Raw genomic sequence first — 27,947 nt, forward strand, 5'->3', positions numbered from 1 at the left:
AAAGATAATTACATGGTCAAAATTGGTCAAAAGATTACAAGAAAGAGGAACTGATTTTTACCTTCTTTACAATATCAAAAATTGCCTTCAATGACAATCATCAGATTCCATTCTGAACTGAGAAATATTAAAGCACATTATGTGAAGTTATGTAATAAGCTAAGAATAATGATAAGCAAAAGACAGCTATTAATGTGCTGGGGTTTAAGATGAGAGTGAAATAGCAACCAATGCTTAGTGTTGGTATATCATGAAAAATAGGCTGTTTTATTATGTAAAATCATGGAAGTAACCACTTAAATACATAAAAATAAGAATTCAATTTTGACAAAACTAAGACTCATGTACCAGAAGAAGGAATAAGAAATAAACATAGCAAAAGGATGAGAAGACAAATTAATTATAGAAATGTGAATGATATTAGTCATATGTGTTATATTAAAATGCAAATACATATCCCAGATAAACTTAAAACTAAGTGCCTCAGAGGAATAAAAAGAATTTTGAATGTGAAAGCAATACATATAGATATATTGGCCTCTCACTCCAGTTCCTCACACAGAGCTCCTAATATCTTCATCTTTGTAATTCCCTGGGAGATAAGGGTGTGAGCAACTGCTTTTATTCTAATAACTGGTCATTAACCAAGCTGCTGACACAGACTCCCTAATCCTGTGATGCTCCAAGAGAGAGGAGTATCTTTTGTTCTACCAAAATGGCTCTTGGTAGGCTCCTGGGTAGGGGCAGGTAACTAGAAAGACCAAGTCAGATTAGAAGCTGGGAGCTGTCAGCTGTCTGACCTGGACGAAGAGGAGCAGGAGGTGGAGTCATGCCTAGGAAGGGAAACCTGCAGAAAATTTCCTGACTGACAGAATCTCAGAGCTTCTGGGTTGCTGAGCACTGTTAAGTAGTAGGAGGGTAATGCACTGAGAGTGGTGGAAATCTACCGTCACATTGTCCCAGCATCCCAAGCCTTTACCTGTGCATCTTTTCCATTTGGCTGATCTTAATTTGTATGCAGTGTAATAAACAGGTGAATGTAAGTAAGGTGTTTATGGAAATGTCCATTTTGTAGCTAAATGTGACAAAATTTGTGGGATTACCACTTGGTTTTGTAGGTGTATGGGGGAAGTTTGTGAGAATGAGTCCTGTGGAGCCTGTCCTACCTCTGGGCAGTTAAGTGTCAGAAACGAGTTAAATTATAGATCCAGCAGACTTTGGAAAATTTGGTGGGAAAGTTCTGTGAAATGTGTAAATGCATAGAAGAAATGCAGTTTACTGCTTCCACATAGCAAGTAAGGGCCTTTCAGGAATCTTCTCAGACAGGATAGCTGTGGGCTTGGTTTTAAAAGGAATCATATGTTAATTCAAGATAAAGATTTAAAACAGAACCAAATAAAAGCACCATACGTCCAAAAAATAGCTAATCAATAAAAATATTGATTAGAAAAGTTCAGAACCAAAAGTTTTCATAAAAGATTATACAGAGTCAGGAATAGTGATTTAAGACTGTAATCCCAGTACTCAGGAGGCTGAAGCAGGAGGATCATGAGTTCAAGGCCAGCCTGGACTATGCAGAAAGGTAGTCTAAAAGAAAAATACATGGAAATACATGAACTAGCTGTCTGCTGAATGACTTAGAAAAGCCACCACAAAGTCAGAGTAGAAAAGAAGCTGTGGCTTGAATGAGCCCCAAGGACATCACGCAAAGTCAAAGAAGTCAATCGGCACCAGACAAACTCTGTGGTTGCTCTTACATGAAGCTCCTAGAGCAGTCATGTTCACATAGATAGAAGGCAGACTGGTGGTTTCTAGGGAGATGAGGCCGGGGAAATGGAGAGCTAGTGTGAATAGTGAGAAGTTCCATCTTGGGAAGATGGAAAGTGCTAGAGGTAGAGGGTGGTGATGGCTGCACAATAACATGAATGAACTTGCTGCCACTGAACTGGACACTTAAAAATGGTTAAGATGGTGATGTTCTTTACCATAATAAAAATGTAGTTAAATATGAAAAACAAGAACAGTGGACAGAATGGCCACAAGCTTGTCAGCAGCAAAAACCTAAATTTAGGAAGGCTGGGAGATGGCTCAGACAGTAAAGTACTTGGTTACCTAGCTTGAGCATCTGAGTTTAATTTCCAGGGCTTGGCAGGTAGACATGGGTATACTCCAGGTTCAACATTAGCTCCTGTCTCAAAAACTGAAGTTCAGAGTGGCTGAGGACACCCAACACTAATCTCTGGACTCCACACACATGGGCATACATATCAACGCACACACAACCACCACACACACTGTGGTGGATAACTTCAGTTATCAACTTAGCATACCTGGGAAGAAGGAACCTCATCTGGGCATTTCTTCTATTGGACTGGCCTGTGGCCCTATCTGTTAGGTATTTTAATTTCTAATTGGTATGGGAGAGCCCAGCTCATTGTAAACAGGTTCTACCCCTAGGCAGGTGGTCCTAGGTTGGCTGTATAAAAAAGCAGTCTGAGTTTCCATGTTAATCACCATCTACTGCATAAGGAAACCTCTCTGGTGAGAGGTGAAAGATGCATTCATCTTATGTGCACAGTTTGCATTGAAAATGAGTCACTTAGGACTAAGTGTCTCACAGACAATTTCTCTGCATTTGACCAGTTGTGTTAGTCTCCATCTGTTACAATAAATGGTGAGAAGTACATTTATCTGTAGATGTGAGGATGCATATTTAGAATACAGTAAGATTAGTTTAGTGGCAAAAGTAAGTTTTTCTCTAGGATCCATGACCTCTCTAGCTATGTGTATTTGGCTTTGTTTACAGTAACACACATAAGTTCCCTCTCATTGAGCAGGCCTTAATTCTAATTAGACAGCTGTTGCTTACTCCAAAGATAAAAGTGCTACTACTGAATCAATAAGAAATCCAAACATAAGGAACATTTGGCAACTGATGGTTGCTGGGAAGTAGAGAGATATTCCCTTACAGGGATGAGACTCATGGTAGATTGGACCCATGCAGAGAGACATGTGGAGACATAAATCAGATTCCATAGGCCTTATTGTATATATAGTACAGTACTCAAAATTGGGCAGGGACAGTGGGGGAGGTGTGGATGAGGGAAGGAATCTAAATACCACCAAATTATATTGTATGAAAAAATCACAAAATTTCAATTTTTTTTTAACAAAGCAGGCTAAGTATAGGCCAGGGGAACAAGACAGTAAGCAATGTTCCTCCATAATCTTTGCTTCAGTTCCTGCCTCGAGGTTCCTACCTTGAGTTCCTATCTGACTTTCCTCAAAGACAATTTGTGCCTTAGAAGTGAATGATTAAATAAACTCTTTCCTCCCCAAGTGCCTTGGGTCATGGTGTTTTATCACAGCAACAGCGAACAAACTAAAACACACACCAAACTAAATTTATGAAAGGCAGCTAATTTAAAATGATACAGTGAAGAGACATAAAAGAAAGGGTGAAGACTTGACCAGATATAAATGTAGACCTGTAGATGGTTTCCCATTCCTGTTATTTTTACAGTGGGTTATGCTGATGATGTAGGGGAAGCACAAAGAGTTTCAGAGAGACAACCTGTCGACATCAGGAAGAGGACCAGCACCTTGGCCATACCTTCTCCAGCTCGTAAGCTACTTACCACATTAGAAAGTCAAAACCATCAAAAAAGAATTAGCAATGGAACCTGTTGGGTTGACCTCCATGAAACTGTGACCATGGTCTAGAGAAGATTGGGGACGATTTGTGTAAGAACAAGGGAATGAAAGTTAATTTATGCAAGAAAGTTTCACGTCTTAAGATTTGCACCTCAAGAGGGTTGGTGAAAGCATCTGAGGGTCTTTCCAACTGTCCTCCTTTTGGGATGAGCAGCTACAGCTAGCACAACCCTACTGTCTTGCTGGTTTGCTTCAGGGATTCCATAACTTAGGGAAATTAGGAATTTATGTCTTGGGCTGAGAGAAGGCTGCACCTACAGTGACTGTGTGGCTTGCATAGTCCTGTCTCCTGCCGTCACTAGGAAGAGCTGAGTTAGCTCAGGGGCAAATAGGACCCATCAGCCGAGTTCCTAAACTGCTGTCTAAGCATCTGCTATCCAGATACATATGTGTGTATTTGTGTGTGTCAAACCAGTAAGCACAGAAGGAAGAATACAATAAAATGTGGACAAAACTGCCATAAATACAGAGCAAGTCAGAAATCTTAGTGTCTATACTGAAAAGCCACATAACCCTTAAAATGAATATGATTAATTTTACAATGAAATAAGCAACTCAAGCCTGGTGTGACGGTGTATGCCTCTAATCTATTTCCCAGGGAGCAGAGGGAGGAGAATTTTGAGTTCCAGACAAGCCTGGGCTACAGAGAGAGCACCTAAGAAAAAAAATAAGAAGCCTAAAAGTGACACCAAAATTCCTAGATCTAGTCTGCTTCACAGGAGAAATTCAGAAATATAGACAGGTCTCAAACAGTTCTTACAAACTTAAGCATAAAATAACTCTCAAACCAAATAGAATCAACCCTCACCATCTTTAGGACTTGTTCCAGGGTCTCTCATGCACACCAAAATATGAGGATGCTCAAGTCCCAACTATAAAATGGTGTAGTATTTGTATATGACCTATATAATTACTCCCATTTATATTACATCACTTCAAGGTCATTTATGACATCTAATATAATGACATGCACTTTCTATATTGTATTAACAAAGGAATAATGACAAGAAAAGGTCTTTGTGTTCATAGAGATGCAAGTTTCCAGTATTTGTCATCCACAATCGGTACACACAAAAGCAAGCTGTAGAATAATTAATCTTAATTATGAATATTGGTAGCAAAAATCATAAGACAACGTAGGCATAACCTTAGAAATATAATAATGATTTCATTTTAAGGATTCTGTTAACATCATGAAACATTCTTCTAAAGCAGATCACAAATGTTTCTAGTCATTTGTACAGATAAAGAGAAGGTTTTGACAAAAATATACCACCAGTACTTTTCTCAGAGAACAGTAATAGTTGAGGGAATACATGGATGCTTTTTTATTATGATGAAGAAAACACATGTCTTCATACAAGTAAAATTGGGTGAGTTATGAAAACATCCATCAGTGTAAGAATGAGACAAGTATGCTACATGAACCAATTACTGTTCTCACGTACAACTGGATAGAAAAAGAAAGAATGAGAATATTGAGAGCACAGTCAAAAGAGAATCTTAGAAACAATAAGAAATCACAATTATGGTGGCTAACTGTGACCTTAATATACAAAATCCAACTACTTTCCTATACATCCAACTAGAAAACGAAGTGGCATGCTATTCGTTGAAAATGGTAATCAAAACAAGACATCCAGAAATAAACAGCAAGAAATTCGTAGCTAAACAGAACTCTACCAACTGACATAAAATAGATGTTTAGAGAGTTGACGTCCAAAACAAGCAGTCTCAGGCTATTGTAACCCCAATTCATGTAACCCTAACTGAAAAACTAGATGCTTATGACACAGAAAGACAGAGGGAGTAGATGTGAGTGTTGACTTGAAAATATTAATATGAATAAAGCTTTAGAAATTAAAGGCATTGAGGCAGATTAATCAATCAATGGAACAGAAATAGACCCTGCAACTTAAAAAAGCTTAGTTTACACATAAGGTACCCATTTGAACAGTGTGGAGATCATTATTGTACTATTATATAATATACACTTTGTTGTACCACTGACCACCCCTGGAGGAAAACAACTGGATCTTTATCACCATTTCTTCAAATACAATGAGTCCTAAGGAGTCAAAATACAAAAAAGATAAATAAATGAAGCTGTAAGGTTTAGAAGAAAATATGAGTAAGTTTATTTGAAAACTCAGAATGGGGAAGGTCTTTTTAAAAACTGGAGGCCAATCTTGGGTTCAACAAAGGAACACATGAATAAATTTACAACATAAAACTTCAAATTTTCTTTAAGTCAATAAATAAGCAACCAATAAATAACATCAAAAAACAAATGGAAAATAAAAATACTCTCAAGACCTGGAACAGAGAGGCCCTGAGGTACAAAAACAAATTGGGAAAAAGACAAATAACCCAAGAGAAATTTATATAAATGATACAAATTTTACAAAAATTAAATTACCAAAATATATTTGAAAAGAAGTTCAACTTCACATAGTAAAATGAAACTAAAATCAGAATAATTGCATTATCATTTTTATCAGTCAGATAGGGAGGAAAAAAAACTGAAAATATTCAGCACTAGAAAGCTGAGAACCTGGTCCTTCAGTTGTACTGTGGATGGGGTATCTATTGATCCATTCATGGAGGACAATCTGACAGCATATATCAGTCATTTAAACGCATATAGCCTTACATCCATTTTCCAGTACATCCATTTTCTAAACTGGGATTTATACCAAGGTATAGTCATGAAAGTATAGCAAGGGTTATGCACCAGAATGCTAACTATAGACGTGTATAAAAATAAAATTGGAAATTCTGTAACTATGTGCTCATCACTAAAATGCTAATCAATTAAATTTTGGCACACTAATGGAATGGAGCCCTAACGAGTTATTGTGAAGACTGAGGTAGACCTTCATGCCATTATGGAAAGATGTCTAGGACAAAACACTAAGTGCGAAGCACCTTGCATAGCCTGAGTGTTAGATAAACAACACAAGGTCTTTCCATGCCCTTCTCCTTCCCTCTCCAGTTCCCAACCTTCCCCTCTTCCCCTCTAAAAATGTCTCTAAAAATTCATACATGGCCCTCTGTGGAGAAAGAGAAGAGGTAGTGGGACTAAGGAGGCTGTGCTTGATCATACATACTTTCTAGCTATGTGCACAGCTATCCTTTATCATTATTTTCATAAATGACACTATTATTGAGATAGGCAAAACAAAGGCCTGTGATCAATTTTGAACTAACAATAAGAAATGAAGCCTGGTCTTGAGGCATCAAAACACTCTCATTTCTTTCTAGTTACTTCAATCAAAAAATAAAGCAATAGGAAAACATGTATCATTTGTTCATACCATGTATAGCAGATGGATTCTGAAAATGACCCTGCTCCAGATGGTGAATGTTGAAATCAATAAAATGTCCTGATTTATCCACCCCCTTTTTGTACACCCTGTCTCCTGCCTTCAGTCACATGCATATGCTGCATACACACACACATACACACATATGTGCACATACATGCAAAGAACACACAAAACCTTCATCTTCCTCCAGTGAAATGGATGCCTGCAAAAAGGTATGCGATTTCTTTTGCTCTGAGAAATCTAATCTTCCCTCGTGATGTGCCCATCTCAGGAGTTAGAAGAATAATTCAAGGTCTCTGGCAGCTCAGAAGCTTGGTGCAGTTTCAAGCTCTGAGATGTTACTGAATGCAAAACAGAATAGTGTGGTGGTTTGAATGAGAACTGCCCCCCACCCAAACTCCCATATTTGAATACTTGGTCAGTTGGCAGTGCTATCTAGGGAGGGTCATGGAACCTTCAGGAGGTACGGTTTTGGTGAAGGAAGTATGCCACTGGGAGTGGGCTTTGGGAGTTCATTGCCTTCTCCTACTTGCAGTTTTGCTCTCTCTGCTTCCTGTGCTTGCTTGAAGATATAAAAGGTCAGCTTTCTGATCTGGCCACTTCTGCTGCCTTGCCTCCTCCACCATGATGGACTCTTACTCTGCCTGGAACCAAAAGCCAAATAAGCTCTTCCTTCTGTAAGTTGCTGTAGGTCATGGTATTTTATCACAACAAGAAAAGTAACTAATACAAACAGCAAAAGTTTTTCTTGGTGAAGTACCCTCTGAACTCATTCACATTCTTATTTTAAAAACTAAGAGATCACTGTCAGTAAGCATCTAAGTGGAATGTTTTCAAAATTGTTCTTGCCTTCAGAATGTTATCTCTGGCTCTGGATGCTGAGAGAGGAGGATCTCAAGTTTAAGGCCAGGATGGGCTACATAGCAAGACACTATCTCAGACAAACAACAACAGCAAAACCTACACATTTCCAATGAATCCAGACACTGACCCCCAAGCCGGCTTTGCGCCAGAAGCTGAGGAGAAAAAGCCATGGGGAGGCACATTCCCAGAAGCCAAACCCTGTTACTACTACAAGCTAGGCCTACACTGCCTCTTCCCAGCTCCTGCCACACAGGAGCCACAGAGGTCTAATCTGCCTATGCCCAGCCCTGATATAAGGGTGTAAAAGTCATGGGATATGTTCACACAATGGTGTGCATTCGCCTGGATGCATAAACTTTCAAGACTAGTCAACTCTGACACAAGAAGCATCTAACATATTCTTGTTTTCCAAAAACACACAAAAGGGTTTAGCTCAGCTTCAGTAATTCCTTTGGACTGATAATGCTCAGTGCTCTATTTGCCCTTTGAGTTTTGCGTAATACAACATATGCTTAACTACTTAGGCCTAGGGGAAGCATGAAGCTTGGGAGTCACCTGGGATCTACAGGGACCAAAGCCCCCAAATACTTTCAGCAGGGACAGATTCTAGTTCAGAACTTATGCAATCTGTGTACTGATTACATGCAGTACAGATTTACAGAAATCAGCTTGGTCAAAACATTATTTAGAAGGCCAACTTTCTTTCTGGCAAAAAAATTGTCATTAGAAGGCGGAGGGGAGAATTTCAGTTGTAGAAAAACCAGCAGAGAGGTTTTAGTTTAAATTTTTTAGTTTGTTTTTCTTTCACAAACCAGTTGGTAGAATGGGACTCAGAGAGTGTGTCTCAGCAAGATTAGTTTTGGTCTACGTCTGCGCATGGCACAGACACACAGTGAATTCTTGTGTGGTTCTGTGGCAGGGGGCATGCAGGCATGCAAAACCAACTGAACAGGCCTCCACTGAGATTAGAGTACTGAGATCTCCCGGCAGGCCAGTCCTTAGTGGGCAAATGAGCATTAGGATGTGCCAGTGCTACACACCAGAAAGGATAAAGTAAAAGGTGCTGTGATATTTTTAGTGACAGTAACCAGTAAAGTAACCCCCAAGACTGACAGTCACAGGGACACGTCAGAATCATTCCATTTAGCTCAGTATAGCAGGTCAGTTCTTATCCTCCAGACACTTCCCCTATCGGTGCACTTCCCCTATAGAAACATTATGCAAAGTCTTTGGACACAGCCTCCACAAAGTTTGGGGCTGACATGAGGATGCCTATGGTGCAGATGATGGTAAAGACGGAGAAGGCCATGAGGCACAGGCGGTCCACCACGCAGGCAGCGAACTTCCACTCGCTACAGACTACCTCGCTCTCGTCCTGGCAGCGGAAGCGGTTGGCGATGTAGCGGACCTCCTCTAGGATTTTCGCCAGGTCGGGGTCCCCCTCAGCAGAGTGCCCACCATGAAGAAGGTGCTCATCGTGTGTCGGGGAGCAGGCCATGCGTCCACACACGACCCCGGAGTCTGGAGTTGGGGCGCAATGCATACCCTCCAGGCCTCGGAAGCCGATGTAGAGCAGGTTGCCATTACTGGTGGGCGGCCCCGCGCCTCCGCTCAGCTCCACACTGGCCAGGCTGCAGCGGCGAGGCTTGTGCTGGCAGGCTGAGCGGACTTTGTCTTCTCCAGGCCTCTTCATACGCAGGAACCATGCACACCAGTTCAGAAGGATGATCCTGGTCTGCAGAGACAAGAGGAAGTTATGAGCTACCCAGAGTAGGGCATGGGTTGAGCCCTATGGAACTGTGCTACCTAGGTAGCAGCCCAGCTTCATAGATCCTGGGAAGAACAGCTTTCCTTGAATCCTAAGTGATTGTATACAGTAGGACACAGTGGAGTCAAACGCTTATGGAGAATAGAATCTGTTCAGGCTTATTACCCTGGGAAAAGCTAGTTTCAATAGGTAACCCTCTAGAAAGACAGCCTCCTGGGAGGGACAGGCAGCTTGGTAAGCATGCCTGAGATGTGTATGCAAGGAAAGTCATTTTCCTCACTGAGCCTTCCTCTTTATACCCAGGGCCTGCAGCTTGAATTCCCTGGCTTCCCTACAGACTTTAAGGTGTCCCAGAACATCACTACAAACCAAGAGGGGCTCTGGAAGATTTTCAGCATTCAAGGGCAATCCCTGGATATGTCAGACACAAAGTGGACCTCTAGCTTGATGTAGCTCAGCTTCCAACTGTAGATCACCACATCTCTTGTGATGTTGCCATATCTGCAAAATTGGTTTTCAAAGTTGCTCCATTTAAAAAGAATGTACCAGGGGACTCAATGGAAAACAGAAAATGAGGGTGATAGTCTCTAATCTGATCCCAGGAGTGGAGAGAATGTGCTATAGCCAGGGGTGCTAAGCTGTTGAGGCAAAGGCACTCATTAATTTGTTTTAACCTATGCAAATAAAGGGGATGTTGGGCCTCAGAACTCTGCCAAAAAATTGTTGAGATTAATGTTGAAGGACATCTAGGAGTTTCTAATCCAACTATTTAGGCTGCAATGAAGACCACATCAGACCAAGTGTGGGACAGTACTTGAAAAGGCAGAAGCAGGTATTGACATACATCCTGCTACGGGCCAAAGGGTAAACACCTGAGTTGTGTAAGCCAGAAGTGTTCCTTGACAACTATGCCCCCAGCTGGTACGGCACACAGTGAGAGCTTATTGAGAGGGTGAGTATACCTGTTTCCTTAAGAAAAAAATAACTTCTTAAGATAAAGATTTTATGGGGTAGCTTTGGCTGTTGACACTATAGTTTGCCAACCTGGCCCATGGAGATTTTTAAATGTAGTGTCTGGTGTATGCAGAAACTGGAGAAAAGTCATCATGAGCTTTTAAATTGTGTTTGTCTTTCATGGAAAGAAATTGGGGCACCTGACTCTTCAATCTGGGCAACAAGATTCTTAGAGCCACTAAGTGCATAACAGTGAACCCTTTTCTAAATCCCCCTAGATACACAATTCATGTTCACCTTGACATGATCATGGGAAAATTTCCCAAGCTTCCCATCTGTAGTGGGGGAAATGTAAGTTGTGAAGTTCATGTCTACAGGACTTGCTTTCTTAGCAGTCATTCAAATGACACCTTGTCAAAGATGACTGGGAAAGTCAGGTCTGTAAACAGGGAATAAAAAGAACCAGAAAGGCCAAAGTCAAGCTTTGAGTAGCTGTGATGTCTTTCACACAGCACTTCACAGCACCAGTAGCAGTCTGAAGACTTGGGGAAAGCTCATGTATGGGCTAATGTGTTTTCAAGATCAGGAAAAAGCAAACAAGTGGCTGAAGGGAAGCCTTCTCAGGGAGGCTGGACATCTCACTCACTTATTAAGGGGTCCATAAAGTAAGAATAATTCCCCCACTGAAAGATGAACTGAAGCTCAAAGAAGATACTGAATTGGCTCAAGGTCAGTCCCTTACTGTGTTTAGACTTGCAAGCCTCATCTATTAAAGGTGCCCTAAGGTACTCTTCAGAACTCCAGTGACTTAGCCCAACCCTCTCTCAGAAAATACCAAAAGGCCTGGACTATATCTCAAGGGAGGCTGTCAAACTAAGAATGAATCTGAACCCAGAGGCAGCTCTGCACACAAGAGCCAAGCAGGTGCAGGCACCTCCCCTGTTACATGGGGTCTATGCGTATACCCAAGGCACATCTCTGGCTACTATGATCCGCATCACCAAGTCTCCTTTGCATTCCATGGTCTGAATCATTAGTTTTCAAGTCCAGTGCTCTCCAAAGATGAAATTATCCACTTGGCACTTTCTCAAACTGTGCCCATGACCTCTTCTGTTAGGATACAGCTTGTATCCTGGTTGTGCAAATGTCACATAATGCCACTGCACTCTGCAGTATCTTCATAGCATCCCATCATAAAAGAATCCCTCAGAGGCTGTTTATGTTTCATATACACACGGAATAAAGGGGAAACGCAGCATGCTTTATAAAATGAGATGTATACACTTTGTTTTATTTGTAGCCAATCGGTTTTAACAAGCTCTTATGCTGAGTCTTATAATATGCTCTTAATTAAGATTTTTCTGGAAGAAAAAAAGTGGTACCAAGTCTTTAGAATGGATTTGTGTCTCTGTGCTTAGTTCCTTTATCTTTGCACCAGCCAAAATACTTACAAAAAGGAGTATTTTTTTTTTTTGTGCTAGCCTAAACAAACACTGAAAGGAAACAGATAATTCATTACAATTATTACCTGTGTTGGTGGTGAAGAAGCCTTGGGTTAAGAATGGGAGTCATATTTCTTATATAGGATGTTAATTTTATTTTTGCCTTTCTAACAGGTAATACACAATCTGTTTTAAATGAATGGATAGGCAGAAGGCCACAGCAGTAAACAAGGTGCCTGCTCCCAACCTGGCTTGGTTTGCCCCAGAATGTGAGAGTGCTAAGAAAAAGGAGCTGGTAAGCAAATGTAATCTCAGCTTCATGGACTATGAAACAGGCTTTGTGGCTGCATCAATGTCATGTGAGGTGTAACCATTTAGGCTGAGCACATGCTACATCTAGTGCCATGAGCTTTAATTGAGAGTTTATTATGGGCATGAGGAAAGTAGAACCTAAGGGGAACTAGTACCTTTCCTAAGGCAGGCCACTGTAACTTATTGCACATTGGGTGTTCACAAGGCCTGGACAACCTGTGTTCCTACTGAATAGTTGAATGCATTTTTCACCTTATTCTGCATTAAGCATGTGGGTGATTCCTAGATTTCCTTCTGGACTTAGGTGACACTGAATGGGCTCCAGACAGGCTCTCTTTGCGATAGTAAGGGCTGCTTTTCTTATCCTCAGACAGGAAGAATGGGGAGGTCTGCAGGACCCATTGAGGATAGGAGGCAAGGGAAGTTAAATACTTGTGTATTTACTGGATAAACATGTGGCTCTCTGCACCATGAATTCTATTAACCATGTTTGAAAAATATTTAGGGAAAAAACCTGCATCTGTATACATGTACAGATTTTTTCCTTGCACTAATCCCTAAATGATATAATGCAAGAACTATTCACATAGTGTCTACATGGCAGGAAGCTTTGTAAGTTATCTGGAGATGATCTGACACACCCAGGAGGCTGTGCACAGGTTCTGAGCAAATGCTATTCCATTTTCTATAAGGGTCTTCAGCACCTGCAGATGTTTCTGTTTCCTGGGTCATGGAACCAGTGCTCTGCAGATGCTGAGGGATACTCATTCTCGTTCTTATTCAGCCTGCTGTGACGCTCCAACCATGTTTCTACACAGCCATATCCTCTAGTGCTTCCTCTGGCTACACAGCATTACCCAGTAGCCATGTGGAAGAGCAATGTCTCACATACTGTGTTAGCAGATTACACAAAGCAGCCCGTGCCTGTGTGGAGTCCTTCCCTGGGATGTCAGAGTAAAACACTGCCACGGGGTGGACCTGAAGTGCACAGTCACCTCCACTGCCTGCAAAGCTATGCAGAGGGGTAAAGTCAGAGGAAAGATAATTCTGTTTGCTTGGGGCACCAGACAATAGGAAACAGGAAACAACAGGAGGACCTCCTTCAGGGAGAGCTGTTTCTCTTGGGGCAGGGGACATACCCACTTGGGCATTTTGCCACCGTCGGGGTCATGGTGGTGGTACCGCAGTACAATCACTGTTACCACAACAGACAGGCCCACGATGATCATGGTGCTGGCAAAGTACTGTGCTGTGGAGAGAAGAAAGGAAGAATGGAACCCGGATATCCAACTGTACTGACCAGGACCATGTTCTCCTGTCAAGGCCTTGTGAGGTCATATTGGAAAAGAGGTTGCAACCTAATATCCACATTTCTGATAGAGAGGGGAGAGCACAGAACCCAAAGACTTCACTCCCCACCACGAAACAGGAGTGTCAACTCCCAATGAAGCCCTGGTAGAATGCAGTTCTTATCCACTTGACTCACTTGGACGTCCTGCTTCCTGGACTAGAGACAGAGTGCCAGCTACAGCAGTAAGACCTGAAGCCTAACCTGGACAGAGCATCTCTTTCACGATCCTGTTTGTTCCCACCGAGGAAAGTGCTTCGACACAGGACTTCCCTGTTTTTGTCATTCATTTCCAGGCAGAAGGTCATGCACTACATCTCTCCTAGCTAAAGCATATTTGCTCCATTCCTGTTTCTCTAAACAATTATTTTAAAATAAGATACTGATTTATCTCAGGAAACAGCTAGGAATTAAAATATATGCTCCTTCCTAGTTTAATAAAAGATTAATCAAAACACAATGTCCAGCTAAAATAATGACTCTCTTATTATAAAGTCTTTGACTCCAAAGCAAGAATGAATGGGAGAAATATAGGAGGAAGAGTCATTCCAACCTCTCCCTCGCTTTCTCTCATCTCGCCCCCCCACCCATATTTTGAGATGAGGCCTTCTCTGGCTAGTCTTGAACTCTTCTTGGTCTCTGTGATCCTTCGGCCTCAGCATCACAAGCATTGGAACTACAGGTACACCTCAGCATCTGTGAGGACCCGGGGCTGTGGTGTCTCAGAATAGTTACAGCAAGTCATGTTCCCACAACAGAGGATAGAGGAGTATCATACATCTCTATGGCTGTGGAGGACATGTTTCTCCTCCAATGTACCTGCTGGGAAGTCCTACGTACAGTGGAGCCATCGCCTTACCTATCAAGGGCACTGAATCAGATGTAGCAGGCATGATCTCAGCCACAAGCAGCATGAAGACAGTAAGGGAGAGCAAGACTGTTATTCCTGAAACACAAATGTGAGGCGTCTTTTAGAAAGAAAATGAGGCTGAAAGTTCATCTGATTGGGGCTCATAACTGGAGCTACAAAGAACTAGGGAGGTTGCTGGGGCCACACTGTGGGTAACATGGCTTCTATGCACATAGGCATTTTTTCTGGATATTGCTCCTATCACTACCAGAGCCCAGAGGAACTCTGGTGAAGACACATTTAAGAACCACAACTTTGAGAGAATCAACACTGCGGACCTTACTTCAGAAGGTCTTCACTGCATTATTACTGAGAAGCAGTTTTACACAGCAGGATAAGGAAATCATGTGGTCATTCAGGTCTTGACTTTGCAGCTTCATTAGCTCTGTGACCTTGGATAAGCTACTTCACAGTCTAAGCCTTGTACTCAGAAGACACAAGGTTTATGAAGGATTTCTTCAGTATACTAAATATGTATTCTTTGTGATATGAAAAGCCCACTTCACCATTCAAAGTCTCACTTTTCTTATCTTTACAGGAAGTGATTATAAGGAATTGTATTCCTACCGTCATGGCTGAAGCAATTTAGAAATGCAAGCGAATATTCACTTAATGTGTCTCCCATCCACAGTGGAGGCTGACCAGCTGTAACCAAGGAGCAAAGTTGGGTGGCAGTGGGGAAGAAGCACCCATTAGGGCAGACTCCTGCCAAGTTCTCAGGAAGGCACATCTGTCCTACTCAGAGTCAGAATCAGGAGATTTTGGTATTGTAGAATTGACCCAGGCTCCCAGGTCCATGTGTGAGGCACAAAGCAGGCCCTACAGACCCCATTGAATCCCTGCATGGTCTACAATGTCCTGCAGAGCTGGCCTCAAGGATGGGACCTGGACACTTACTGAGGGGCCCTGAACACTTACCAAGGGAGATTTTCTCTCCAGAGTCTGCAGGGAGCAAGAACACCAGCAGGGCTAGAGCAGAGATAAGCACACAGGGAATGAGCAGGTTGAGGCCGTAGTAGAGCGTCCTGCGACGCATGGTCACAGTATAGGTGACATCTGGGTATGGCTCTTTGCAACACTCATAGAACTTTTCATTCCTCTTTCCAGGGATTCCTGCATAGGAGACCAGAGAAAGAAAGCAAGAATCAGAAGACCCAGTTGCTGCTTGTTTCTAAGTATAACCACACCCAAGCACAGTCCTGGAGTTAGCTATGTCCTAAAAAGCTGGGTAATGAGTGTTTGAATAAAGTCTTACTGCTTAGCCATTTAAGGGTATCGCAATGATGTTTGAGTAAATTGGTAGATATTCTTCTGATGCATTGGAAGTACCTATTATGAATTATCAATTTTACACCATTATAAATGCAATTATAAGTAGGTGCCACCTAACAGCGTTTCTGTGAAGGATGGAAGAAATGTACTGTGGCAAGCCAATATCATATCACCCACTGAGTCTGTAGCTGGCTTACTTCATGATTTTCAGAATGTATAACATGTAACACATGAAGAAAACTTTTTAAATTTAAAATGATGGTTCTTATTGACTAAAAGTCAAAATGGCTACAATGAAAGAGGGAAAACAAACCTTCCTGAGACTTGAGATTTGCTGATGGGATAGAGTGCTGTAAAGGTATCATATCAGGGAATGTATCTGCCACAATAAACAGTTTCTCAAAACCTAACACTGCCTTTCAAAGATTGTGCAATACCAGAGTGACCAGTTTGCCTCCTGACCTGCATACTCCAATAGATTTAGGAAACTTATAATTACCCCAATCTGCATGAGTTCCCAGCCACCACACCTGCCTGTCTTGTGTTTCCTCCACCCTGTGCTATGCTATAATACACACTTTTTGCTTTAAAATTCAAAACCTTGCCCCTCCCAGCAGAGTTCTGGTTTGGTGTCTCCCAATGTACAAATTTGTTCTGTGTGAAAATACCACTGTTTTTACTTTTATTTGAACACTACTTATGATTTTCTTCATTAACACCATCAACTGCAACATGCAGTCCAACCATACTTTGGAGATGGAATGGGGCCAAAGAATGTGTGATGCATACCCCAGCCCTGCTGGTTTAGCATGCCCTCACCATGGCTACTGGCTGCATTTGCTAATTGTTTTCTGCTTTTCATCCTGGAGCTCTCAGTACATGATGGAGAATGTTGCCAAGTGCTGTAAACGCTCGCATTGAAAAGGGCAATGGAAAAATCCCTAAGTTCTTCAGCTGCACAGAAAGAAAGTAGCTTTCTTCTAGGATACATGGCCCATGTGATTTTTGGGCTTACCCATGAGGTCCCACTCTCCATTGGGGATATAGCTGCTGATATCTGCCTCCTGCATCTGCAGGTCCAAGGACCATCCTCCATAGGACCAGGACCCAAACTTCAGTTTGCATTGCTGCACGTCAAAGGGGAACCAGCGCACGTCAATGTAGCAGGAGCTCTTGAATATGCCTGTGTGGTCATGGGAAACAATTGGAAGATGGAAATGGAGTCAACTAAGGTAGACTCAAAGCAGACAGGAGTCCTGAAACCTGTCCCTCCCCCAACTATTGTGAGATTCGTCAGAACAAACTGAGGTGGGTTTATTTATTTATTTATTTTTCTTTTGGAAAACCTCTAGAGAAGAAACTCAGCTAAAACTTCATTGTCTTTTGAAATTCAAACAGTTTATAGGCTCTGCTACAGAAGACTTCTTGGTGTTTTCTGTGCACCGAATTAGCTATAAACTCACTTTCCATGAGCACCTTCAGGCTCTAAACATAAGAAAACAATATGAAAATATTAAATTTCAGAGATGTTGATAAAAAGTGATGAAGGGGTTAGAAAGAGAACTGGAAAGAGTTGCGGGGACAGAGAGGTCAGGTAAAGAGGTGGGATAAGGGAGCTATTTTTAGTACCAAGTTGAGAAAACATTTAGTTATCTGGAAATATATGTAGAGTGTAATTTTAAACGGTTCTGATTCTACAGGAAGAATCTGAACCAACAGGTTTAAAATTAAAGAGAATGTTTGGAGACAAGAAAAAATTCCACTGAACCAAGCTAGAATGTCTGTTTGGAAGGGGATATCCCAAAAGGTCATGATGAGGAGACCTAATAAACATATGCTAGACATTTCTGCCTATGCTCTTTTCTGTCCAGAAGCAGCCTGGATTGTACTGAAAAGCACATAAAGTGTCCTAGACCCTATTCATTTCTGGTATTGAACTTAAGCATGGAGGGAGGAAGGAACTAAAGACCCTACTGCACAGCCAAGTTGAGAGAAGGTAATAATTGTGTCTTCAAGGTCCTTAAATACAATCTAAAATTACAGATTGTTGGGGAGCTGCCACAGAAAAATGAGAAGTTCAAAGCCAGCCTGGGTGACTTAGTGATACCCTGACTCAAAATTAAAAGGTAGAAAGAGAGCTAGGGATATAGTTCAGTTGTAGAGGTTTGCTTAGTATGTACAAGGTTCTAAATTCAATTCCCAGTAATGGTGTGTGTGTGTGTGTGTGTGTGTGTGTGTGTGTGTGTTGGTTGGTTGGCTATTTTTAACTATCAACTTGACAAAACTTAAAATCACATGAGAAACTAGTCTTAATGAGGAATTATGTAGATCAGGTTGGTCTGTAGGAGACTGTCTTGATTGTTAATTGTAATTGTTAATTGATGTAGGGAGACCCTGCCCATTGTGGGCTGCACCATTCATGAGGCAGTGAGTCCTGAAACAGTATAAGAGGTGAAAGCTAGCTAAAAGCAAGCAAGCATGGACACTTTTATTCTCTTTCCGCTTGGCTATAATGTATAATGTAATGTGACTAGCTGCTTGCATTCCTGACTTGACTTCCTTGAAATGGTGAACTGTAACTTGAAACTGTAAACTAAAATACAACCCTTTCCTCACCTATGTTGTATTTCAGAGTATATTATCACAGCAACACAAATGAAACTAGAAAATACATATGTATATATGCATATATCCTCATATAACTATATATGTATATAACCGTATATATAATCAAATTGTGTGATTCACACACACATATGATTTACAGAATTAGACATTCACAGGAACCTCAAAGTCACTATTGACACTCTCCTCCCATTGCTAGGTATTGGTGTATATGTGTGATTTTTGTTGGAAAGTTGTATATTATTCCATTTCCATGAAAGAAGACCTTCTGAAGATGTCAGAAGGAGACGGGAAGGGATCAGAGTTATGAGGCTAGCAGTGGGACTAGTGACTGTTAACAGCCATCATGCAAAGGTGATCTTTGTAGGATAATTATGGGGATGTTATAAAACTACTGTGGACTTCACAGCTCTGAAAATTTACTAAAACTCATCTATTCAGGAGCTTCAAATGTGTAATATGTAAATTCTACCTCCATAAAGCTGTTAAAAATAAACACATGAAATGGAGGGTAAAAACACATAATAACCAAGTTTCCATTTCAAAGTTTAAGCCCAAAACTTCTTTTCAGACATGCCTCACTGGAGAGGCAGAGCAGCTTCCCAGAACCCACCCTGCACAACCCCAAGGCGCAGGCAGCTGGGCTACAGCCCAACAATATAAGAGAGGGTCCTAGTCACAGTACAATGAGACTGTTCTGAATAGGCTCCAGAATACTGGGGCAGGGCATGAGGACGGGGTCTCAGGAGCTCCTGCACGGAGACTGAGAGTGTGGCTGCTGCTGAAGCTGGAAACAGCCTTGTCCTTTTGAACAATGTGCAGCACCGATACTATACCTACTAATGGGGACCATTAGCTAAATAGGTTCCCATAACAGAAGCTGTACCTCGCAGCTATGTGAGAAAGAACACAGGTGTGTTGGAAAGCACCACCCAATCTCCAAGGTGCCTGCACTGAGGAGGCAGGGCTGGGTAGACAAGCAGATGATTTAGCACATAAAGCCTGAAAAGCTACACTTCTGCAATCCAAATAAACATGAGCGGGAGGGATCTGTCTCTGCTAGGTTCAATCGCTTATTCATTCATTTATTGACACATGAGCCACCTACAGTTGAGTGATGGATTCTAAGGTGAGCAAACACATATTCTGTTTATAGGATTCTTATCATCTGCTAACAGGATGAGCATTGTAAACAACAGGCAGAGCCAGCTTTGCTGTGTGCTGTGAGATAAGGGGCTAAATGCTAGAGGGGAGTGTGTGTTATGCATATGTGCATACATGTGAAAAGTTGTGTGTGGGGGGGTGCATGTTTTGTGTGTATGTGTGTGTCGTGCATCTGCACTAGTGGCAACAATAAAGTTGTGTTTTACAGATTGCTTGTGAGCAGGAAGTTAAATAAACCAGACAATTACAGTAAGGGAGGAAATCCTTGAAAATATGTTGTAACAAATCTTCTAAATGATAATGAAAACAACTTGGCTATATCTCAAAGGCCATGAAACCACAGTTTCCCAGATTGTAAATTGTTCAGTGAGCACCCATGCCCCCATGAGTCTCACAGAATAATGGAAGGGGAGAAAATCACTCACAGAAAGTTCTTTACCACCAGGAGCTTCAAAAAGAGAGGAAGCATTTTAGAACAAGTCACCAGTGAGTGCTCCCTAGACAGTACTGAGCATCTAACCTGCAAGTGATCTTAAATGCATGAACCTTACTTCCACCATCTTCCCCAGCCATATACTGCATCTGCTGGGATGAGACAGGGGGATGGGGGGGTGTTATCATGGTTGTGGGCAAAAGAGTGTTGTAAATGACACAACAAAGGAAACCAACTTTGATTGCAGATTGGCATGACATTAATAAGAGCATATGCTGGCATTGACCCCCTGGGCTATGACCTCAAGATACCCAGAGTTTGAGACATGTGAGAGCTCTGATGAGAAGGGATCGGAGAATGGGAAGACAACACAGAGCCAGGCCACTCCTCAGGGCAACCACTGGGACTGATGCTCTTATTGCTTAAATTTTCTTATTCAAATGAGATGGACAAAGTAGGTCTTACCTGGAGGGAGATACTGGCAATGCCCAGAAGCATTCACCAAGACATTGGTGTGGAACGTGGCATCAAATCGCTCATCAGCACTAGAAATAAGAAAAGACTTCATGAGACAACACCTCCGGGCCATGAATTTCTGTGTCCTTTCAGCTGTTGTGATTGTGGGTCAAAAACAGCAGCAGCTTTTGAGGAGTTCCTGTTTATACCTGGGCAACCTCATAGCTGCCTAGGAGAGCCAATGTGGCTCATCTGGGAGGTCTTCTCAGAGCACAGCTCGGGAGAGGCTAGTGTCCCTGTTTCATATGTAGTGTGATGATGATCTAGGTTCATTTCTGTTGCTGTGATACAATATCCTTAGAAAAGCAACTTAAGAAAGATTTATTTGTCTTACAATTCCAGGTTATAGTCCATTATTATAGTAAGGAAGTCAGGAAGGAGTCAGTAAAGGTAGGGACTTTAAAGCATCACATCCCCAGTCAAAAACAGAGAGAATAAATGCATAGGTCTTGCTTGCTTGCACTCTCAGCTAGTTTTCACCTCTCTTACACTGCTTAGGACTCCTTACTCAGGGAATGGTGCCACCCACAATGGTTTCATTGAGTCTTCTTATATCAATGAGCAATCAAGACAATCCCCCAGAGCCGTGCCTACAGGACAACCTGATCTAGGTAAAACCTCATTAAGACTCTCTTCCCAGGTGATTCTATATTATATAAAGTTGATGGTTAACACTATCCAGCACAGATGACTTCCATCACAAAGCTCTTAACCAACATGAAACCTGAAGACAACTTAGCAGAACATCAGGAGATGAGAAACTGCATTGTATCTACAGGAGACCAGGAGCAGGTAGCACACAGCCATCATCAACCTTTTGGGGCAAGAAATTTGATCTGTGTGCCCAAAGCGTCTAGTCTTTGGAATAGGGTCACGCATGACTGGGGCTTAACAGACGTTTCTTCAATGACTAAAACCCTAAGTGCAGGATCTGGGTACCAGCAGGGCTCAAGGGGTTCCAGGCAACAGTTAGTGATGACAAGTGGGTGGGTGCATGGCAAATTAAGTGTTTTAGATGAATGCATTCCAGCTGTCTCCCCTGCTTATGTTTAAACCTCCTACAGCCAGTAGTTACAACTTGGATAAAGGAAACGAACGAGAGAGAGAGAGAGAGAGAGAGAGAAAGTCAACCACTAAAACTAAGAGCCTGTGCTATTTTTGGATTTTCTTCATTCAGACACTCTGACATCTGCAGCCTTACTAACAATGCAGGGACTTCCCTCCTGGGATCAGGCAGTTCCTAGAGAAAGTGACCAAGCTTCAAATCCAAATCAAACTGGAGTCACACCTTTACTCCCTGCTCTCACATCCAGGCTCTCACATTCAAGGCCCTCACACCCAAAGGCTGGCACCAGACAGGTAGAAACAGTCTGAGCCTCCCAAGCCTGCTACATTATTTGAACTAGTCAGTGGTAAACTGTTTGCCCTTCTGGCCTGATCCATTCAAAGGAAACTACAGTAAAGACCACTGCCCATATTACCCCTCTCCCATTCCTTCTGTCCCAGGCCCAACACAGTGCTTTCCTGTGTGTCCCTTACAGTATGCTAACACCTCTTACTTTGGGGGAACTGTGAGAACAACACCTTGTTTAATGATAGTCGTTTTCTTGTTCCCACGTCAAACCATGCCTGATTAAAATGAATTCAAGGTAACCTTAAAACACAACTCTATATGTAAATAAAAATAAACTGTGCCGAGTAATCTTGGGTAGGACTGGAGACATGAATCAGTGGGTAATGACTGCGTGCAAGCAGAAGAACCCTATCATCTTCACAAAAAGTGGGGCATGGCTGCTTATGCTCATAATTCCAGCATGTGGCGGTGGGAACAGGGAGAGCCCCAGAGCTCCCTGGTCAACCAAACTAGACCAAAAAGTGAGCTTCCAGGTCAGTGAGAGACCCATTCTCAAGGCACTAAGGCAGAAAATGTAGAGGAAGGCATCCAATGTCCTACCCTGGTTTCCACATGCATGTGCATGGGGTATATGTGCCCCCACACACACACATATGCACACATAAAATAAATAACTAGAAAAGCAGACAGTCAAGGTACTGACTACACACAGCCAAGTTCCGCTCACTCTGACAATCACAGGCCCCAGCTGGAGCTGCCCATGTGGAACAGCCTGCTCTATGCCTGAGGAGATCTCAGTGGAAATTCAGAGTCACAAGGCACCAATGATCCATCTTCACCAGTCACCACACAGTCATGGATAGACATTTTAAAAGACTAAAACAGAAAAGAAATTCATAAAGAGAAATTTTCAAAGAAAAGGATGAAAAACTATTTCTTAAAAAAGTAGTATCCTTCCCCAAATTCAAGAGTACATCGCAAATAGGAAAACAAAGAACAATATGGAAATTAAAGTTATGATTGAAGAAGTAATTTTCTATGAATGGTGGGAGGTTCAGCTGATAAGCATCAAGGATGACAAGTAGGGCAGGAATAATGCACACCACGAAGAACAAGGCCAGCAAAGCTGTGTCATTTATAGGAGCACCACTAGGAGACAACAGTCAGAGTGGGAGGGAGGAAACCACTGAAGAAATCACACAAAGGAATTTTCTATAGCAAAAAGAAACCATTCAAGCATGATGGCCCAGAAAGGTGTTTACAAGATCATGAAGGCCTTAGAGAGCCAGTGTCCCATGCACGTGCCCTTGATCAGCCTTAGAAAAACTGAGCAAGAGAAAAAAAGACTTTTATACTCAACTGGAGAGGGAGAGAGGAGGTCACTGAAATTATCTATGCAGACAGCTAGGAAAGGGTGGAGCCAAATGCAAGAAAGATACTAGATGTCAGTAAGAGGTGGGAATCAAAACAACAGAGGGAAGAAATACTGGAAAACAGCACAGACTTTTATTTTGTTTGAAGGTAGAATTTTGCTATATAGTTCAGTCTGGCCTAGAGCTTGCTATATCACTCAGCCTGGCCACAAACGCTCAGTCCTTCTTCATGCATCTCCCAAGTGCTGAGATTGTGATTCTGTGTCACCACACCTAGGAAACATCATAGATTTGATTTAAGGCACATTTTTTTTAAATCCCACACCAAGAGGCAGTTTTTCTGTTACTACTATCTCCACTGCTCCCTGTGCAGTGAACCAAATGAACCTATATTCTTTTATTAAAAAATCAAAAAGAAATTCAAAGGGGAAATGCACAAGGATGTCAAGATTTGAATATGGAACAAAACTATGGTGATGTTTAAAGGAAGGGAGGGAAGCAATTCATCATGAATGGATTGAGATAGTAAAGGATACTGCCACATCCTTACAATCCAACACCACAGGGAGGAATGGAGGGCAGAAATACTCTTTGCTTGGTTGCATCTGTACCTGACTGAAAATAAGCCACATTATAAAATGGTGCCTGGAATAGCATAGCTAAAATTGCAAACTTCCACACTCGTCTTGGACAGTACGGTGACTTTCCAACTATGTTCTTAGGAACACAGATGATTGAGGATGTGCTTCAGGATTTCTGAAAATATTTTATTTTCTTTTGGCTGTATTTGAAAATGGGTAAAAAAGTCAACCCATACTCAACTCGATACAAAATTTTAGCCCTTCAAAGACAACCAATGTATTCAGCTATGTGGCCCATTTTCCTCTCTTTTTGGTAAAAAAATATATAACTCAAATTTCTCTTCCCATAAATGCATATGTGTTTGAATCTCTTGTAAATGAGTCATCACATAAGATTTCAGCTTGGATGTGCCTTTCTAAGACGTTCATGCTTACAGATTGCACACAGTGAACATGCACTGGAAAGGCCTGTGTTCCTGTGTTTGGATGAACAGTATTCAGCAATCATGGAGTCACACAGGTATGCTGTTGCTGATGACCCAGTGCATCCGCAGAAAGTGTGTTTAAAAGCATACTACAAGTCATAATGTTTTTCCATACTTTAGACTTTAGGTTGTTTTCTGACTTATTTTTATATTTGCAACAAATACCATGGGAATCTGTTAAATCCCTGATTCGATTATTTTTTAAAAAGCAGTTCATAAAAATTTTACCTTCAAGTATTTAGATCAATTTAATTGAAGAGTTTCTCATGACCATAAGAGGAATGGGTCACACACAAGATAAAACACTGTTGCCATTAGCAACAGCATACCTGCATGACTCCATGATTGCTGAATACTGTTCATCCAAACAGAACATTGCCATAGATAGGATTGTGGCATTCAGTTGCTATCAATACCCAGAACAAGTATTCAGGAGGGCAGTCTTATGGTTCCTTCCCACAGGCAAGGTGATTCCATCAACAAATAATACAAAAGTAAGCTCACGTCATAGATTTGTGCTGAGACCACTTTATCTGTTCTAAACATTAAGGCTGGAAAAAAGACAGGCTTGAAAATGAGCCTGTTGAAAAGTGTCTCTCCCTCAGAAACATGAGTGCCCAAAGGTAGTCAACAACTTGGGGGCTACATTATCAGTGCAGGTGACTCAGCCTTTGCTGGTGGGGCTGCCTGATGGCCACCAGAGAACAGCCACCACTATTTGGAGGATGATGCAGCCTCACAGCTACAAATACTGATAACAACAGAGGCCTGGACGATCCACAGGGTTTCATTCGATTCTTCCCTTTGCTTTTGTGTGTATTTGATATGTTTTGTGTTAATTTGAAAATAGATCTACATTTTTTCCCTGATTACTGAAGACACAATATATATGCAGAATTCTTGAGGGCACCAGACCTGACCCCACAGTCTTATCATGAGCTACCCTCCTCTGGCTGCCCCAAACCCCTTCCAGCCAAGGATGACATAAGCCTGAAACTGGAACGCTCTGAACTGTGCACCACCACCTCCACTACAGAAAGGACAGTGAGGGAAATTTAACTGAACTACTCATGATTCAAGTTCTCATCCCCAAGATAATTGGGACTGAACTTAGGACTCTCCCTGATCACATCTCCCGAGATGCCATATAGTGCCTGGTTCTAGTCCCACACAAAGACAGGGTCCTATCCCAGCAGCTTCAGCTCACTCTGTAGCACTGCCCCCCACTGCACAGTGTGAGAAATCAATCCCATGCCAGGAAAGAGAAAAGTGACCATGCCATTCACAGATAAGGAATCACCGGACCCAGGACCCAGCCACCAGCCTGAGACAAACAATAGACAGCCAGCCTCAAGGAGATTCAGCAAGACCAACCCCCAATGGACAAGTATTCACTAGAATAAGACTGCATCCAGGAATTAATGAAGAATTTTAAAGGATACTCTGGTGCACTGCATTGCTGCATGCAGGGTATGTAGAAAGAGATACTGATGCATCCAATTCATCTTGTGACTTTGGGATGATTCCTGGTGCATGAGGAATCATATGAAGTCAGCTCATTCCCTCTGAGCTCTGATGACTAAAAGAGGGAAGATCAGAAGATAAGAAAACACTACCTAAAAACATAAATTAAAAGAGCAAGTCCATCTACTTTAGATGACAGTGGGTTTAAGATGCCATTTAAATTTCTTAGGAAAGACACAAAAAATGCCAATTACATGTTAAGATATAATATCAAGCCACCATCATGTAAGATAGGTCCACATTTCAGAAAAAAACAATTTTCTTAGAACAGAAAAATGGTATTAGGTGAATTTTGTATATCTGTACCTGTATATCCCACAGAGATATTCTGACTTCGTTCTGTATTTCATTCTAAACATGAAAGGTCTGCAATCAGCTATGCAGCTTATCACATTCCATGAACAGAAAGACTTGAAGAGACCAAATTTTCATGGTCATTTCTACCAGGTGGAGATCTCAGGAGCTATGACTGAAGCATAGATAGGACGTTTTAGAACAATCCAATCAAGAAAAAAAAAATGTATGGCTACAAGAGGGAGAGGAGTTGCAGAGGGAAGGAAACTCGAGATGCAGATAAGAGGATACACAGAAGTAGATACACAGGGTATGCTGGTTTGAATGAGAATCCTCCATAGGCTCAGGTGTGTGAACACACGGTCAGTTATTGGCAGTTTGGAGAGGGTCATAGAACCTGTAGGAGGGTAGCCTAGCTGTAGGAAGCACATCACTGAGAGTGTGCCTTGAGAGTTCACAGCCTTGCCCCACTTCCAGTTGCTCTCTCTGCTTCCTGCAAGTAATTGAAGATGGAAGCTGTCATCTTTCTTCTCTGGCTGCCTCTGCCCACCATGCCTCCCTGTCATGATGGACTCATCCCTCTGGAATCATAATCCCCCAAAATTCTTCCTTCTATAAGTTGCCTTGGTAATGGTGTTTAATCACAACAACAGAAAATAACTAATACACAGGGTGAGAAATCTCTTATATAACATGGAGTTGGTAAGTAATGAGATTGTACACTTTAGGGGATTCTTACTAAATGAGTGGATTTGAGTTGCTCTTTCCACAAAAGCAAAGACTACCAACAAAATGGAATTGGATAGCTATGGAAGATGAGAGATATATGGTCATTTATTTTACTTCAGTAATCTTTTTACTATCTCTATGCCTCTCCTAATACTTTTTAATGCCTTAAATATGAACAATAGAATTTATTTTAGAGTACTCTTTCTTTACAAGTTTACATTATATTCAATAATTTTGACTAGACATAACATTGGATGGGTCCTAACAATGTTCTAAATAATACAAGATGATGTTATCCCAGCATCATCAAGCTTTTGTGCTTTTCAGACTCAGTGCATAATGTCTGCGCTTGCAGGGCATGTTCCTCAAAGTGGTTTGTTTTCTTTAAAATTGCCTTACCTATTTGACCTTCTGCTCATCAATGTGAACTACAGGATCGTCTATCCAGTTTCATAAAGATATTATTGAGGCTTTATCTGTAATCTCATTAAATTTAGTTTGGGAAAATTTGTTATCTTTATGATATTTTATATATTGATAGAACTCAACATTTAGGAAGGCCTTTTTCCAGTTTTGATAATGTTTAATACCTACAGATGCGGGAAATAAAATAGGTCAAATCACATTTTCTAATTGTCTGTTTTAAGATAATACAAATACTTTCTGCATTTTTTGCTGATTTTTGTTTGGTGTCTAGGGATCTTTTCTAGATAGAGTCTGTGGGAACAACAGAATATATGAATGATGATACTGTACTTCATTCTTTTCTAATCTTTGTTCTATTATTTTAATTTTCTTATTTTTAAAATTATGTGGTTGCTAGGATACTTAAAGACATAGCAAATGATAGTTTCATTTTGTTCTTCATATCATAGTTAACTCATATATGAGGGAGTATTTTCTTAGCCCTCAAATGGATGCCTGAAATGGTGGTACCAGCTGCTATGCATACTTTT

At 41.5% G+C, this 27,947-nt stretch overlaps 1 protein-coding gene across 3 annotated transcripts in view; it reads right to left on the reverse strand.

The window, feature by feature from the left end:
* Nucleotides 1–5,865: 5,865 nt before the first annotated feature.
* Nucleotides 5,866–27,947, reverse strand: part of LOC103748066 (neuronal acetylcholine receptor subunit alpha-7) — a 147,564-nt gene continuing 125,482 nt past the window's right edge. For all 3 annotated transcript variants that reach the window (XM_008850602.2, XM_008850601.2, XM_008850603.2), the window contains 6 exons: nt 20,601–20,680; nt 16,929–17,096; nt 15,560–15,754; nt 14,591–14,677; nt 13,523–13,632; nt 5,866–9,642 (listed from right to left, as the gene is read on the reverse strand). In XM_008850602.2, coding sequence (XP_008848824.1) covers nt 9,124–9,642; nt 13,523–13,632; nt 14,591–14,677; nt 15,560–15,754; nt 16,929–17,096; nt 20,601–20,680 — 1,159 coding nt within the window. In that variant the 3' untranslated portion in view covers nt 5,866–9,123. The remainder of the gene's footprint in view (nt 9,643–13,522; nt 13,633–14,590; nt 14,678–15,559; nt 15,755–16,928; nt 17,097–20,600; nt 20,681–27,947) is intronic.

The sequence above is a fragment of the Nannospalax galili genome, unplaced genomic scaffold, assembly GCF_000622305.1.
Source record: "Nannospalax galili isolate Female #2095 unplaced genomic scaffold, S.galili_v1.0 scaffold685, whole genome shotgun sequence".
NCBI classification, from domain to species: domain Eukaryota; kingdom Metazoa; phylum Chordata; class Mammalia; order Rodentia; family Spalacidae; genus Nannospalax; species Nannospalax galili.